A 14,523-nucleotide genomic window follows, 5' to 3' on the forward strand; every position below is an offset into this window, starting at 1 on the left:
CTGCAACAGTTTTTTACTCACTTCACCGTCACTTATTTAAATTTCACAATGATGTATCTTTGTCGGCGTTCATCCTTACCCTTGTTTTAATAAATGCCATTTTTCACACATCAATACAATTCTCAAATTAGATTATTTCAACGTGTAAATATGAATAAATAACATGGACTATTCTTCTTAAATGATGTGATGTTGTTGTGTTTACTGTGTTGTAAAATGTTAATGAATGTATTCCTAAATCCTCTATAAATCCACACATCTGTAAACCATGCATAGCTTAACAATGACTGCAAACATACTGTGAAGGCACGGAACACGGCTGGAAACTATTTCCGTCGCCATCCTATGGAACATAATTTGAATAAATGAAAACAAAAACTAAATCCCGGAGTACATTGAACAAAATGCATTTAATACTAAAACATCTTGATGCATCTTGATTGAAATACTTTGTTAAAAGATACATGACCTTTCAACATTGGACAAATATATTAGAAACTCCGATTGTTATAGTCTGTGTACGTACCTTAAGGGGTTAAGTAAGTATGAATTTATTATTCCCCTTCGAGGGTATACGACCACGTCATTCAAAATACCACTGTTTTAACAGTAGAATATAATCTGTAGCTCATCTTGTCAACAAGCGCCATCGACTAAAGGGATGGTGTGAATCCTGAAGGGGAGACATGAAAACAGCAGAAAACTCTCATTGAACGGCAGTTTCCATCGATAACATCAATGTAAAACCTGTTTAATAACGATATGGCTGAACTACCGGCGATGTGAATCTAAATATTTATTCAATCACTCACATGGTAATATTACATGGTACATATCACATGCCCCATTAAATGACGTATCACATGACACATGACACATGACACAAATCACATATGACATCATACATATAAGCACATTACATGACACATGACACATGCTATTCCACATAGTACATATCACATAACATACATTACACAGAACATATTACATATATCATGACACATATGACTGACGAATTACATAAATATATTAATATATTAATATATTAATGACTCAAAAACATATCTTCTTCCTGCTTCAGTTTCAGATTTACAAACCACGGTCACACCCTGAAGGCATAAGAAATTCAAAAGACCTCCAGAGGCAAAGATTGCCAAGAACAAATTCGTTGGAAAGTAACTGCCCGAAGATTCCCCGAAAGCACCACGGACCACCAAGAGACTCCCCAGGACCGCTCGTCTCCCCCTTGAATACCACTGGAGGCAAATGACTACCAAGCAAGAAGAGGCCCAAGAAGACGTCTCGAGGTAATGATGTTCAAAATGACATTTGGTGGCAAGTGACTGCCAGGATTAACACCCGGAGGCACAAGGTGGATCCAGATGACTCCCAAGTACCAGCGATTCCCACTAGGACGTTCCTTTTGAAAACGATACTTCTATTTTTGTAGAATTATTGGTAATTCTTAGTCCTAGGGAGTCCCTTGTGAATGTGGGTGGTATAGTTGCCAGTCCCTTTACAGCAAATGTCCTTTTTCCAAGAAGAAATTAAGTGGCAAATGTCAAGAAGACACCCTCGAGCTGAAGACAGCTAAAAAGATCCCGGGTGGCTACAAATACTCAAGAGATATTCAGTGGCAAATAGCTGTCACGTGGACTCACTTGAGGCAGAAGAGAACAAGAAGACCTGTGTAAGTTTCCAATTGCAAGACGATATTCAGTGGCAATGTACTTTTCACGAGGGAAACCTGGGGGCAGAAGAGTGCCAAGAAATCTCTAGCTGCTTCCAATGCCAAGAAGATATTCAGTAGCAATTGACTGTCACGAAGACACCAATGGAGGCAGAACAATGTCAAGAAGACATCTAAAATATTCAAATGCCAAGAAAATGATCAGTGGCAAGTGATTGTCAGAAGAAATTCTGAGAGCGCCTTAAACGACTGGACCACCCGTGCCCCATGAAGAGTGCTAAGAAGTTATTCAATGGCAATTCTATGTAAGAATCACGAAGGCACACTAGAGGCAAGAAGAGCCTCGGAGGCCTTCAATGCTAAGACGATATTCATTGCTAACAAGGCAGGCAGAAGAGGGCCAAAAACACCCATGGGAGCTTCCAATGCCAAGACGATTTTCAGTGGCAATTCACGAAGAATACACCCTGGATGTAAAAGTGAGTGAGTTGTGTTTAACGCCACTTTCTAGATGTAGAAGAGTGCCAAGAAGACCTCTGGCGGCTTCCAATGCCAAGAAGATATTCATGGGCAAATGACTGTCTCGAAAACATCCTGGAGTCAGGGGAGCGCCAAGAAGACATCCAATTTCCCAGAAGAAATTCAGTAGCAATTCATTGTCACTAAGACACCCTCGAAGCTGAAGAGTGCCAAGACGACCTCTGGACGATTCAAATGCGAAAAGGATATTCAGTTGCTCTTGACTGTCACGAAGATACCCTGGAGGAAGAAATGTCCAAAACTGAGGTCTGAAAGCTTTTTAATATCAAGAACACTTTCAGTGGCATTTCATTGACACCATGGGGGCAGAAGAGTACCAAGAAGACCTCTTCTGGCTTTCAATGCCAAGAAGATATCCTAAAGGCAGAAGACCCATGGAAGATTCAAGGAGATATTCACTCATAATTCATTGTCATAATGGCACACTGGAACCAGAAGAGTGCTAGACTTCTGTTAGCTTCCAATGCAAAGAAAATAGTCAGTGTCAAATCACCGCTAGAATGGCAACTCGTGTGCAGAGGGTATCGCCAGGACACTTCCTAGGACGACGAATTCCCCATAAAGACCTCCGGAGTCCTCAGGCAAGGGTGATAGTGTATGCTTCGAAGGTCATGTTAGGTTTAGTGACTTAACAACGCACTAACCTGTATTAACCCGCAATAACAACCTGCACGTAGGCACGTTCATTTTAAACATGACACTTTTAAATTCTGTAGAGTTTAGACTAAACTCTGGGTATTTAGTTTGGATGGGCAAGTGTCAGCCCCTTTCAATCTCCCTTGAAGCATATCAAACCACACTTGGTCGAATACTCCAGAGTTCTTCATTGAGAATTCGTCGTCGTTCGAAGGCTCCTGACAGATCACTTGTGATCCCTGGTGGTCTTCTAGCTAATCACTTTGCTGCGAATATCTCCTTCAAAGAATTCCAAGAAGTCATTCAGTGGCAAATTAATGTCACGAAGAAGAGTGCCAAGAAGACCTCTGGTGGCTTTCAATACCAGGAAGATGTTCAGTAGCAGACTTGTGCCAAGAATACACCTGTGGTGGTTTCAAATGATTGTCACGAATAATACCTTGAAGTCAGAAAGCTTCAAGAAGACATCTGGAGGCTTCAAATGCAAAGATGATATTCAGTGGCATTTCAGTCAAGAAGACACAAGTTAAGGCAGTATAGGGCCAAAAAGAACTCTGGAGGTTTCCAATGCCAAGTAAATGTTCAAATGACTATTCACTGTCACGAAGACACCATAGAGGCAAGAGAGTGCCAAGAAGACCCCTTGAGGCTTCAAATGCCAAGAAGATATATAATGGTATGTCACGGTCACGAAGACACCAATTAGGGCAGTAGAGGGGCAAAAAGAACTCTGAAGGCTTCAAAAGCCAAGAAGATATTCAGTGGCATTTCACAGTCACGAAGACACCAATTAAGGCAGGAGAGGGCCAAGAAGACATCTGGAGTTTTCCAATGCCAAGGAAATATTCAATAACAATACACTTCCATGAAGCCACCCTGGCAGCAAGAAGACTTCTGGAGGCTTCAAATGCCAGAAAGATATTCAATAATAATTCATTGTCACGAACACTCCCTGGAGCCAAAAAGAACTCGGGAAGCTTCAAATGCCAAGAAGATATTCAATAACAATTCAATGTCATTGTGACGAAGATAACCTAGAGCCAAGAAGACAGTAGAGGGTCAAAAATAACTCTGGAGGTTTTCAATGCCAAGTAAATTTTTAAAGGGCAATTCACTGTCACGAAGACACAATGGAGCCAAGTAGACGTCTGGACGATTCATAGGCCAAGAAGATATTCGATAACAATTCATTGTCACAAGGACACCAATTAAGGCAGTAGAGGGCGGAGAAGACCTTTGGATGTTTCAAATGCCAAGAAGATATTCAACGAGAATTCACTGTCACGAGGACCCCCTGGAGACAAGAGACCGCCAAGATGACTTCTGGAGCCTTCAAATTCAAAGAATATATTCAGTGGCAATTCACAGTCACGAAGACAGGGTGGAGGCAGAGTGCCAAAAAGACCTCTAGAGACTTCAAGTACAAAGAAGATATTCAATGACAATTCACGGTCACGAAGACACCATCTTAGGCAGTAGAGAGCCAAGAAGACTACTGTAGGCTTCAAATGCCAAGAAGATAATCTGTGGCATTTCAGGATCACGAAGACACCATATAAGGCAGTAGAGTGCCAAGGCGACCTCTGGAGAATGCATATGCCAAGAAGATATTCAATAACAATTCACTGTCACGAAAACACAATGGAGACAAGAAGATTTCTGGAGGATTCAAGAAGATATTCCTTACCAATTCATGGTCATGAGGACACACATCAAGGCAGTAGAGGGCCAAGAAGACCTCTGGCGTTTTCCAATGCCAAGAAGATATTCAATGACAATTCATTGTCACGAAGACACACTAGAGGTAAGAAGACTTCTGGAGGCTTCAAATGCCAAGAAGATATTCAATAACAGTTCATTGTCCAAAGGACACAAATAGAGGCAATAGATGGCCCAGCAGACCTCTCAAGGATTCACATGCCAAGATGATATTCTGTGGCATTTCAGAATAACGAAGACACCATATAAGGCAGTAGAGTGCCAAGGCGACTTCTGGAGAATATGCCATAAAAGGCAGTAAAGTGTCAAGAAGACTTCTGGAGGAGTCATATGCCAAGAAGATATTCAATAACAATTCACTGTCACGAGGACACCAATTGAGACAGTAGAAGGCCAAAAAGAACTCTAAAGGTTTTCAATGTCAAGTAAATTTTCAAATGACAATTCACTTTCACGAAGACACGATGGAGCCAAGGAAATCTGGATGATTCATATGCCAAGAAGATATTCCATAACAATTCACTGTCACGAGGACACCATTTAAAGCAGCAGAGAGCCAAGAAGACCTCTTGCGTTTTCTAATGCCAAGAAGGTATTCAATGACAATTCATTGTCACGAAGGCACACTGGAGGCAAGACGACTTCTGGAGGCTTCAATTGCCAAGAAGATATTCAATAACAGTTCATTGACACAAGGACACCAATTGAGGCAGTAGATGACCAAGCACACTCCTGAAGGCTTCAAATGCTAAGAAGATATTCTGTTGTATTTCAGGATCATGAAGACACCATATAAGGCAGTAGAGTGCCAAGAACACCTCTGAAGGATTCAAGTACAAAGAAGATATTCAGTAACATTTCACGGTCACTAAGACACCAGCTCAGGCAGTAGAGTGCCAAAAAGACTTCTGGAAAGACTTCAAATATCACGAAGATATTCAATAATAATTCATTGTCAGAAGGACACCAATTAAGGCAGTAGAGGGCCAAGCTGACTTCTGGAGGTTTCAAATGCCAAGAAGGTATTCAGTGACAATTAATTGTCTCGAAGACACACTGGAGGCAAGAAGGCTTCTGGAGGCTTCAATTGCCAAGAAGATATTCAATAACGGTTCATCGTCACAAGGACACCAATTGAGGCAGTCGAGGGCCAAGCAGACTTCTGAACTCTTCAAAATGCTACGAAGATAATCTGATGCTTTTCAGGATCAGAAAAACATCATATAGCGCAGTAGCGTGTCAAGAAGAATTCTTGAGACTTCAAATTCAAAGAATATATTCAATGACAATTCACGGTCACGAAGACACCAGCTCAGGCAGTAGAGTACCAAAAAGACTTCTGGAAGCTTCAAATGCAAAGAGAATATTCGAAAAATAAGTCATTGTTACAAGGACACCAGTAAAAGGCAGTAGAGGGCCAAGCAGATTTCTGAAGGCTCCAAATGCTAGGAAGATATTCTGTGGCATTTCATGATCAGGATCACGAATACACCATATCAGGCAGTAGAGTGTCAAGGAAATTTCTAGAGGATTCATATGCCAAGAAGATATTCCATAACAATTCATTGTCATAAGGACACAGATTAAGACAGTAGAGGGTCAAGAAGACCTCTCGCGTTTTCCAATGCCAAGAAGAAATTCAATGACAATTCATTGTCACGAAGACACACTGGAGGTAAGAAGACTTCTGGAGGCTTCAAATGCCAAGAAGATATTCAATAACAGTTCATTGTCACAAGGACACAAAAAGAGTCAATATATGGCCAAGCAGACTTCTGAAGGCTTTAAATGCCAAGAAGATATTCAATGACAATTCACGGTCACGAAGACACCAGCTCAGGCAGTAGAGCGCCAGAAAGACTTCTGGAAGCTTCAAATGCCAAGAAGATATTCAATAATAATTCATTCTCACAAGGACACCAGTAAAAGGCAGTAGAGGGAAAAGCAGACTTCTGAAGGCTTTAAATGCCAAGAAGATATTCATGGGGATTTCAGGATCACGAAGACACCATATAAGGCAGTAGAATGTCAAGGCGACTTCTGTAGGATTCATATGCCAAGAAGATATTCAATAACAATTCACTGTTACGAGGACACCCTGGATACAAGAGAGCGTCAAGAAGACTTCTTGAGACTTCAAATTCAAAGAAGATATTCAATGACAATTCACGATCACGAAGACACCAGCTCAGGCAGTAGAGTACCAAAAAGACTTCTGGAAGCTTCAAATACAAAGACAATATTGAAAAATAAGTCATTGTTACGAGGACACCAATTAAGGCAGTAGAGGGCCGAGCAGGTTTCTGAAGGCTTCAAATGCTAGGAAGATATTCTGTGGCATTTCAGGATCAAGAAGACACCATATAAGGCAGTAGAGGGGCAAGAAGACTTCTGGAGGATTCAAATGGAAAGAAGATATTCAATAACAATTCACTGTCACGACGACACCAATTAAGACAGTAGAAGGCCAAAAAAGAACTCTGAAGTTTTTCAATGCCAATTAGATTTTCGTATGACAATTCACTGTCAGGAAGACATTATGGAGCCAAGAAAACTTCTGGAGTATTCATATGCCAAGAATATATTCCACAGCAATTCATTGTCAGGAGGACACACTGGAGGTAAGACGACTTCTGGGGGCTTCAAATGCCAAGAAGATATTCAATAACAGTTCATTGTCACAAGGACACCAATTGAGGCAGTAGAGGGCCAAGCATACTCCTGAAGGCTTCAAATGCCAAGACTATATTCAGTGGCATTTCAGGGACACGAAGACACCAAATAAGACAGTAGAAGGCCAAAAAGAACTCTGAAGGTTTTCAATGCCAAGGGCCAAGAAGACCTCTGGAGGTTTCAAATGCCAAGAAGATATTCATTGATATTTCACTGTCATGAGGACTCCCTGGAGAGAAGAGCGCGTCAAGAAGACTTCTTGAGACTTCAAATTCAAAGAATATATTCAGTGGCAATTCACAGTCACGAAGACAGGGTGGAGGCTGTGTGCCAAGAAGACTTCTAGAGGCTTCAAGTACAAAGAAGATATTCAGTGACATTTCACGGTCACGAAGACACCAGCTCAGGCAGTAGAGTGCCAAAAAGACTTCCGGAAGCTTCAAATGCCAAGAAGATATTCAATGATAATTCATTGTCACAAAGACACCAATTAAGGCAGGAGAGGGCCAAGCTGACTTCTGGACGCTTCAAATTCCAAGAAGATATTCAGTGGCATTTCAGGATCACGAAGACACCATATAAGGCAGTAGAGTACCAAGACGACTTCTGGAGGATTCATATGCCAAGAAGATATTCAATAACAGTTCACTGTCACGAGGACACCAATTATGACAGTAGAGGGCCAAGAACACCTCTGGCGTTTTCTCATGCCAAAAAGACATTCAATGACAATTCATTGTCACGAAGACACATTGGAGGTAAGACGACTTCTGGAGGATTCATATGCCAAGAAGATATTCCATAACAATTCATTGTCATGAGGACACAGATTAAGACAGTAGAGGGCCAAGAAGACCTCTCGTGTTTTCCAATGCCAAGAAGATATTCAATGACAATTCATTGTCACGAAGACACACTGGAGGTAAGAAGACTTCTGGAGGCTTCAAATGCCAAAAAGATATTCAATAACAGTTCATTGTCACAAGGACACCAATTGAGGCAGTAGATGGCCAAGCATACTCCTGAAGGCTTCAAATGCCAAGACTATATTCAGTGGCATTTCAGGGTCACGAAGACACCATATAAGGCAGCAGAGTGCGAAACAGACTTCTGGAGGATTCATATGTCAAGAAGATATTCAATAACTAGTCACTGTCACGACGACACCAATTAAGGCAGTAGAGGGCCAAGAAGACCTCTGGAGGTTTCAAAGACATTCAATGACAATTCACTGTCACGAGTACTCCATGGATACAAGAGAGCGTCGAGAAGAATTTTTGAGACTTCAAATTCAAGGAATATATCCAGTGGCAATTCACGGTCACGAAGACAGGGTGGATCCGGATTGCCGAGAAGACCTCTAGAGGTTTCGAGTACAAAGAAGATATTCAATGACAATTCACGGTCACGAAGACACCAGTTCAGGCAGTAGAGTGCCAAAAAGACTTCTGGAGGATTCAAATGAGACGAAGATATTCGATCACAATTGATTGTCATGAGGACACAGATTAAGGCAGTAGAGGGCCAATACCTCTTGGGTTTTCCAATGCCAATAAATATTCAATGACAATTCACTTCCACGAAGACATCATTGAGGCAAGGAGACTCCAGGAGACTTCAAATGCGAAGAAGATTTTCAATAACATTTCAGTGTCACGAAGACACCCTGGAGCCAAGAACACTTCTTGACGCTTGAGGCAAAAAATATTCAGCGACGACCTTCACGAGAACCCTTTGGGAAAAGAGTGTCAAGAAGCCCTATTGAGACTTCAAATTCAAAGAATACACTCAATGGCAATTCACAGTCACGAAGACAGGGTGGAGACAGCGTGCGAAGAAGACTTCTAGAGTTTTTAAATGCCAAGAAGATATTCAATGACAATTCACAGTCACGAAGACAGCAATTTAATCAGTACAGGGCCAAAAGGAATCCTGGATGTTTCCAAAACCAAGTAAATGTTCAAACGACTATTCACTATCACAAGTACACCATGGAGACAAGAGAGTGCCATGAAGACCTCTTGATGCTTCAAATGCCAAGAACATATTCAGAGGCATTTCACGGTCACAAAGACACCAATTAAGGCAGCAGAGGGTCAAGAAGACCTCTGAAAGCTTCAAATGCCAAGAAGATATTAAATGGCTCTTCAGGGTCACGACGACACCATATAAGACAGAAAGAGAACCAAGAAGACACCTGCAGGCTTCAAATGCCAAGAAGATGTTCAGTAACATTCCACTGTCACGAAGACACCCTGGAAGCAAGAAGACTTCATTGTCACGAGGACACCAATTAAGGCAAAAGAGGGCCAAGACCTTTTCAGGCTTCAAATGCCAAGAAGATATTCATTGGCATTTCACGGTCATGAAGACATCAATTAAGACAGTCGAGGGCAAAAAAGAACTCTGGGGGCTTCCAATGCCAGTAAATTTTCAATTGTGAATTCACTGTCACAGATACACCCTGGGGGCAGAAGACTGTCAAGAAGTCCCCTGGAGGCATCCAATGGTATTCAGTGGCAATCGTTTGTTACTGAGACACTTTGGAGGCGGAGGAGTGTAAAGAAGACATGTAGAAGATTCAGATGAGAAGACAATATTTAGTAGGAATTCACTATCACTAAAACACCCCGTAGTCAGAGGAGTGCCACGAAGACCTCTTGTGTCTATCATTGCCAAGAAGATATTCAGTTGCAATTCATTGTCACGAAGACACTCTAAAGGCAGAAGAGTGCCAAAAAGTGCGAGAAAGATTCAAATGCCAAGAAAATATTCACCCATAATTCATTGTCATGATGGCCCGCTGGAAGCAGAAGAGTGCTAGACTTCTGGTAGCTTCCAATGCAAAGAAGATGTTCAGTGTCAAATGATTGCTAAAAAGACAACTCGGGTGCAGAGGGTATCGCCAGGACACTTCCTAGGGCGACGAATTCCCCATAAAGACCTCCGGAGTCCTCAGTCAAGGAGGGTAGTGTATGCTTCTAAGGTCATGTTAGGTTTAGTGACTTAACACCGCACTAACCTGTATTAACCCGCAATAACAACCCGCACATAGGCACGTTCATTTTAAACATGACACTTTGAAATTCTGTAGAGTTTAGACCAAACACTGGGAATTGAGGTTGGATGGGTAAGTGTCAGCCCATTTCCATCTCCCTTGAAGCATATTAAACCACACTTGGTCGAATACTCCGGAGTTCTTCATGGGGAATTCGTCGTCGTTCGAAGCCTCCTGACAGATCACTTGTGAACACTGGCTGTCTTCTAGCTTATCACTTTGCTGCGAATATCTACTTCAAAGAATTTCAAGAAGTTATTCAGTGGCAAATTAGTGTCATGAAGAAGAGTGCCAAGAAGACCTCTGGTGGCTTTCAATACCAGGAAGATGTTCAGTAGCAGAAGTGTGCCAAGAATACACCTGTGGTGGTTTCAAATGTAAAGAAGGTATCAAGTTTCAAATGATTATCACGAAGTCACCCTGAAGTCAGAAAGCGTCAAGAAGACATCTGGAGGCTTCAAATGCAAAGAAGATATTCATTGGGATCTCACAGTCACAAAGACGCTAGTAAAGGTGGTAGAGGGCCAAAAAGAACCCTGGAGGTTTCCAATGCCAGGTAAATGTTCAAATGCCTATTCATTGTCACGAAGAAATCAGGGAGGCAAGAGAGAGCAAAGAAGAGCAAAGAAGACTTCTTGAAAATATTCAATGGCATTTCACGGTCACGAAGACACCAATTAAGGAAGTAGAGGATCAAGAAGACACCTGGAGGCTTCAAATGCCTAGAAGATGAAAATGACAATTCAGTCATTGTGACGAAGACAACCTCGAGCCAAGAAGACTTCTGGAGGATTTATATTCCAAGAAGATATTCAATAACAATTCACTGTCACAAGGACACCAATTAAGACAGTAGAGGGTCAAAAATAACTCTGGAGGTTTTCAATGCCAAGTAATGTTTCAAATGACAATTCACTGTCAAGAAAACACAATGGAGCCAAGTGGACTTCTGGAGGATTCATATGCCAAGAAGATATTCCATAACAATTCATTGTCACGAGTACACCAATTAAGGCAGTAGAGGGCCAAGAAGACCTATGGATGTTTCAAATGCCAAGAAGATATTCAACGATAATTCACTGTCATGAGGGCACCCTGGAGACAAGAGAGCATCAAGAAGACTTATTGAGACTTCAAATTCAAAGAATATATTCATTGGCAATTCACAGTAACGAAGACAGGGTGATGGCAGAGTGCCAGGAAGACCTCTGGAAGCCTCAAGTACAAAGAAGATATTCAATGACAATTCACGGTCACGAAAACACCAGCTCAGGCAGTAGAGTGCCAAAAAGACTTGTGTCAAGAAGACCTCTAGAGGCTTCAAGTACAAAGAAGATATTCAATGACATTTCACAGTAACGAAGACACCAGCTCAGGCAGTAAAGTGCCAAAAAGACTTCTGGAGACTTCAAATGCCAAGAAGTTATTCAATAATAATTCATTGTTACGAGGACAACAATTAAGGCAGTAGAGGGCAAAGCAGATTTCTGAAGGCTTCAAATGCCAAGTGGATATTCAGTGGCATTTTAGGGTAAGGATGACACCATATCAGGCAGTAGAGTGCTAAGAAGACTTCTGGAAGATTCATATGCCAAGAAGATATTCAATAACAATTCACTGTCACGGGTATACCAATTAAGGCAGTAGATGGCGAAGAAGACTTCTGGAGGTTTCAAATGCCAAGAAGATATTCAATGAGAATTCACTGTCACGAAGCAAGAGACAAGAGAGCGTCAAGAAGACGTCTTGTGACTTAAAATTCAAAGAATATATTCAGTGGCAATTCACAGTCACGAAGACAGGGTGGAGGCAGAGTGTCAAGAAGACCTCTAGAGGCTTCAAGTACAAAGAAGATATTCAATGACAATTCACGGTCACGAAGACACCAATTAAGGCAGTAGAGGGACAAGCAAAGTTCTGAAGGCTTCAAATCCCAAGAAGATATTATGTGGCATTTCAGGATCACGAAGACGCCATATAGGGCAGAAGAGTGTCAAGAAGACGTATGTAGGCTTCATATGCCAAGAAAATATTCAATAACAATTCACTGTTACGAGGACACCCTGGATACAAGAGAGCGTCAAGAAGACTTCTTGAGACTTCAAATTCAAAGAATATATTCAGTGGCGATTCACAGTCACAAAGACAGGGTGGATGCTGACTGCCAAGAAGACCTCTAGAGGTTTCAAGTACAAAGAAGATATTCAATGACATTTCACGGTCACGAAGACAGCAGCTCAGGCAGTAGAGCGCCAGAAAGACTTCTGGAAGCTTCAAATGCCAAGAAGATATTCAATAATAATTCATTCTCACAAGGACACCAATAAAAGAAAATAGAGAGACAAGAAAACTTCTAAAGGCTTTAAATGCCAAGAAGATATTCATTGGCATTTCAGGATCACGAAGGCACCATATAAGGCAGTAGAGTGTCAAGAAGACTTCTGGAGGATTCAAATGCCAAGAAGATATTCAATAACAATTAACTGTTACGACGACACCAATTAAGGCAGTAGAGGGCCAAGCAGACTTCTGAAGGCTTCAAATGCCAAGAAGATATTCTGTGGCATTTCAGGATCACAAAGACGCCATATAAGACAGAAGAGTGTCAAGAAGACTTCTGGAGGCTTCAAATGCCATGAGGATATTCAATAACAGTTCATTGACACAAGGACACTAATTAAGGCAGTAGAGGGCCAGGGAGACTCCTGAAGGCTTCAAATGCCAAGAAGATATTCTGTGGCATTTCAGGATCACGAAGGCACCATATAAGGCAGTAGAGTGTCAAGAAGACTTCTGGAGGAGTCATTTGCCAAGAAGATATTCAATAGAAATTCACTCTCACGAGAACACTAATTGAGACAGTAGAAAGCCAAAAAGAACTCTGGAGGATTCAAATGCCAAGAAGATATTCAATAACAATTCACTGTCACGAGGACACCCTGGAAAGAAAAGAGCGTCAAGAAGACTTCGTGAGACTTCAAATTCAAAGTATATATTCAGTGGCAATTCACAGTAACGAAGACAGGGTGGAGGCTGAGTGTCAAGAAGACCTCTAGATGCTTCAAGTACAAAGAAGATATTCAATGACATTTCACGGTCACGAAGACACCAACTCAGGCAGTAGAGTGCCAAAAAAACTTCTGGAAGCTTCAATTGCCACGATGATATTCAATAATAATTCATTGTCACAAGAACACCAATTAAGGCAGTAGAGGGCCAAGGAAACTCTGAAGACCATGATGTTTCAAATGCCAAGAAGATATTCAACGATAATTCACTGTCATGAGGGCACCCCGGATACAAGAGAGCATCAAGAAGATTTATTGAGACCTCTGAAGGCTTCAAATGCCAAGAAGATATTTAACGACAATTCACTGTCACGAGGACACCCTGGATACAAGAGAGCTTCAAGAAGATTTCTTGAGACTTCAATTTCAAAGAATATATTCAGTTGCAATTCATTATTACGGTGACAGGGTGGAGGCAGAGTGTCAAGTAGACCTCTAGAGGCTTCAAGTACAAAGAAGATATTCAATGACATTTCACAGTCACGAAGACACCAGCTCAGGCAGTAGAGTGCCAAAAAGACTTCTAGAGACTTCAAATGCCAAGAAGATATTCAATAATAATTCATTGTTACGAGGACAACAATTAAGGCAGTAGAGGGCAAAGCAGACTTCTGAAGGCTTCAAATGCCAAGTGGATATTCAGTGGCATTTCAGGGTAAGGAAGACACCATATCAGGCAGTAGAGTGCTAAGAAGACTTCTGGAAGATTCATATGCCAAGAAGATATTCAATAACAATTCACTGTCACGGGTATACCAATTAAGGAGTAGATGGCGAAAAATACTTCTAGAGGTTTCAAATGCCAAGAAGATATTTAACGACAATTCACTCTCACGAGGACTCCCTGGAGACAAGAGAGCATCAAGAAGACCTCTTGAGACTTCAAGTACAAAGAAGATATTCAACGACAATTCTCTGTCACGAGGACACCCTGGATACAAGAGAGCTTCAAGAAGATTTCTTGAGACTTCAATTTCAAAGAATATATTCAGTTGCAATTCATTATTACGAAGACAGGGTGGAGGCAGAGTGTCAAGTAGACCTCTAGAGGCTTCAAGTACAAAGAAGATATTCAATGACATTTCACAGTCACGAAGACACCAGCTCAGGCAGTAGAGTGCCAAAAAGACTTCTGGAGA

At 41.5% G+C, this 14,523-nt stretch overlaps 1 protein-coding gene across 1 annotated transcript in view; it reads left to right on the forward strand.

Annotated features, from left to right (window-relative positions):
• Nucleotides 1–1,982: 1,982 nt before the first annotated feature.
• The window catches only part of LOC139475479 (mucin-2-like), a 98,436-nt gene continuing 85,895 nt past the window's right edge, over nt 1,983–14,523 (forward strand). Inside the window, exon 1 of the mRNA XM_071258683.1 lies at nt 1,983–2,169. Within this exon, the coding sequence (XP_071114784.1) occupies nt 1,983–2,169 (187 nt within the window). The remainder of the gene's footprint in view (nt 2,170–14,523) is intronic.

The sequence above is a fragment of the Haliotis cracherodii genome, unplaced genomic scaffold (assembly GCF_022045235.1).
Source record: "Haliotis cracherodii isolate W230 unplaced genomic scaffold, xgHalCrac1.p SCAF_3, whole genome shotgun sequence".
Taxonomy (NCBI): Eukaryota; Metazoa; Mollusca; class Gastropoda; order Lepetellida; family Haliotidae; genus Haliotis; species Haliotis cracherodii.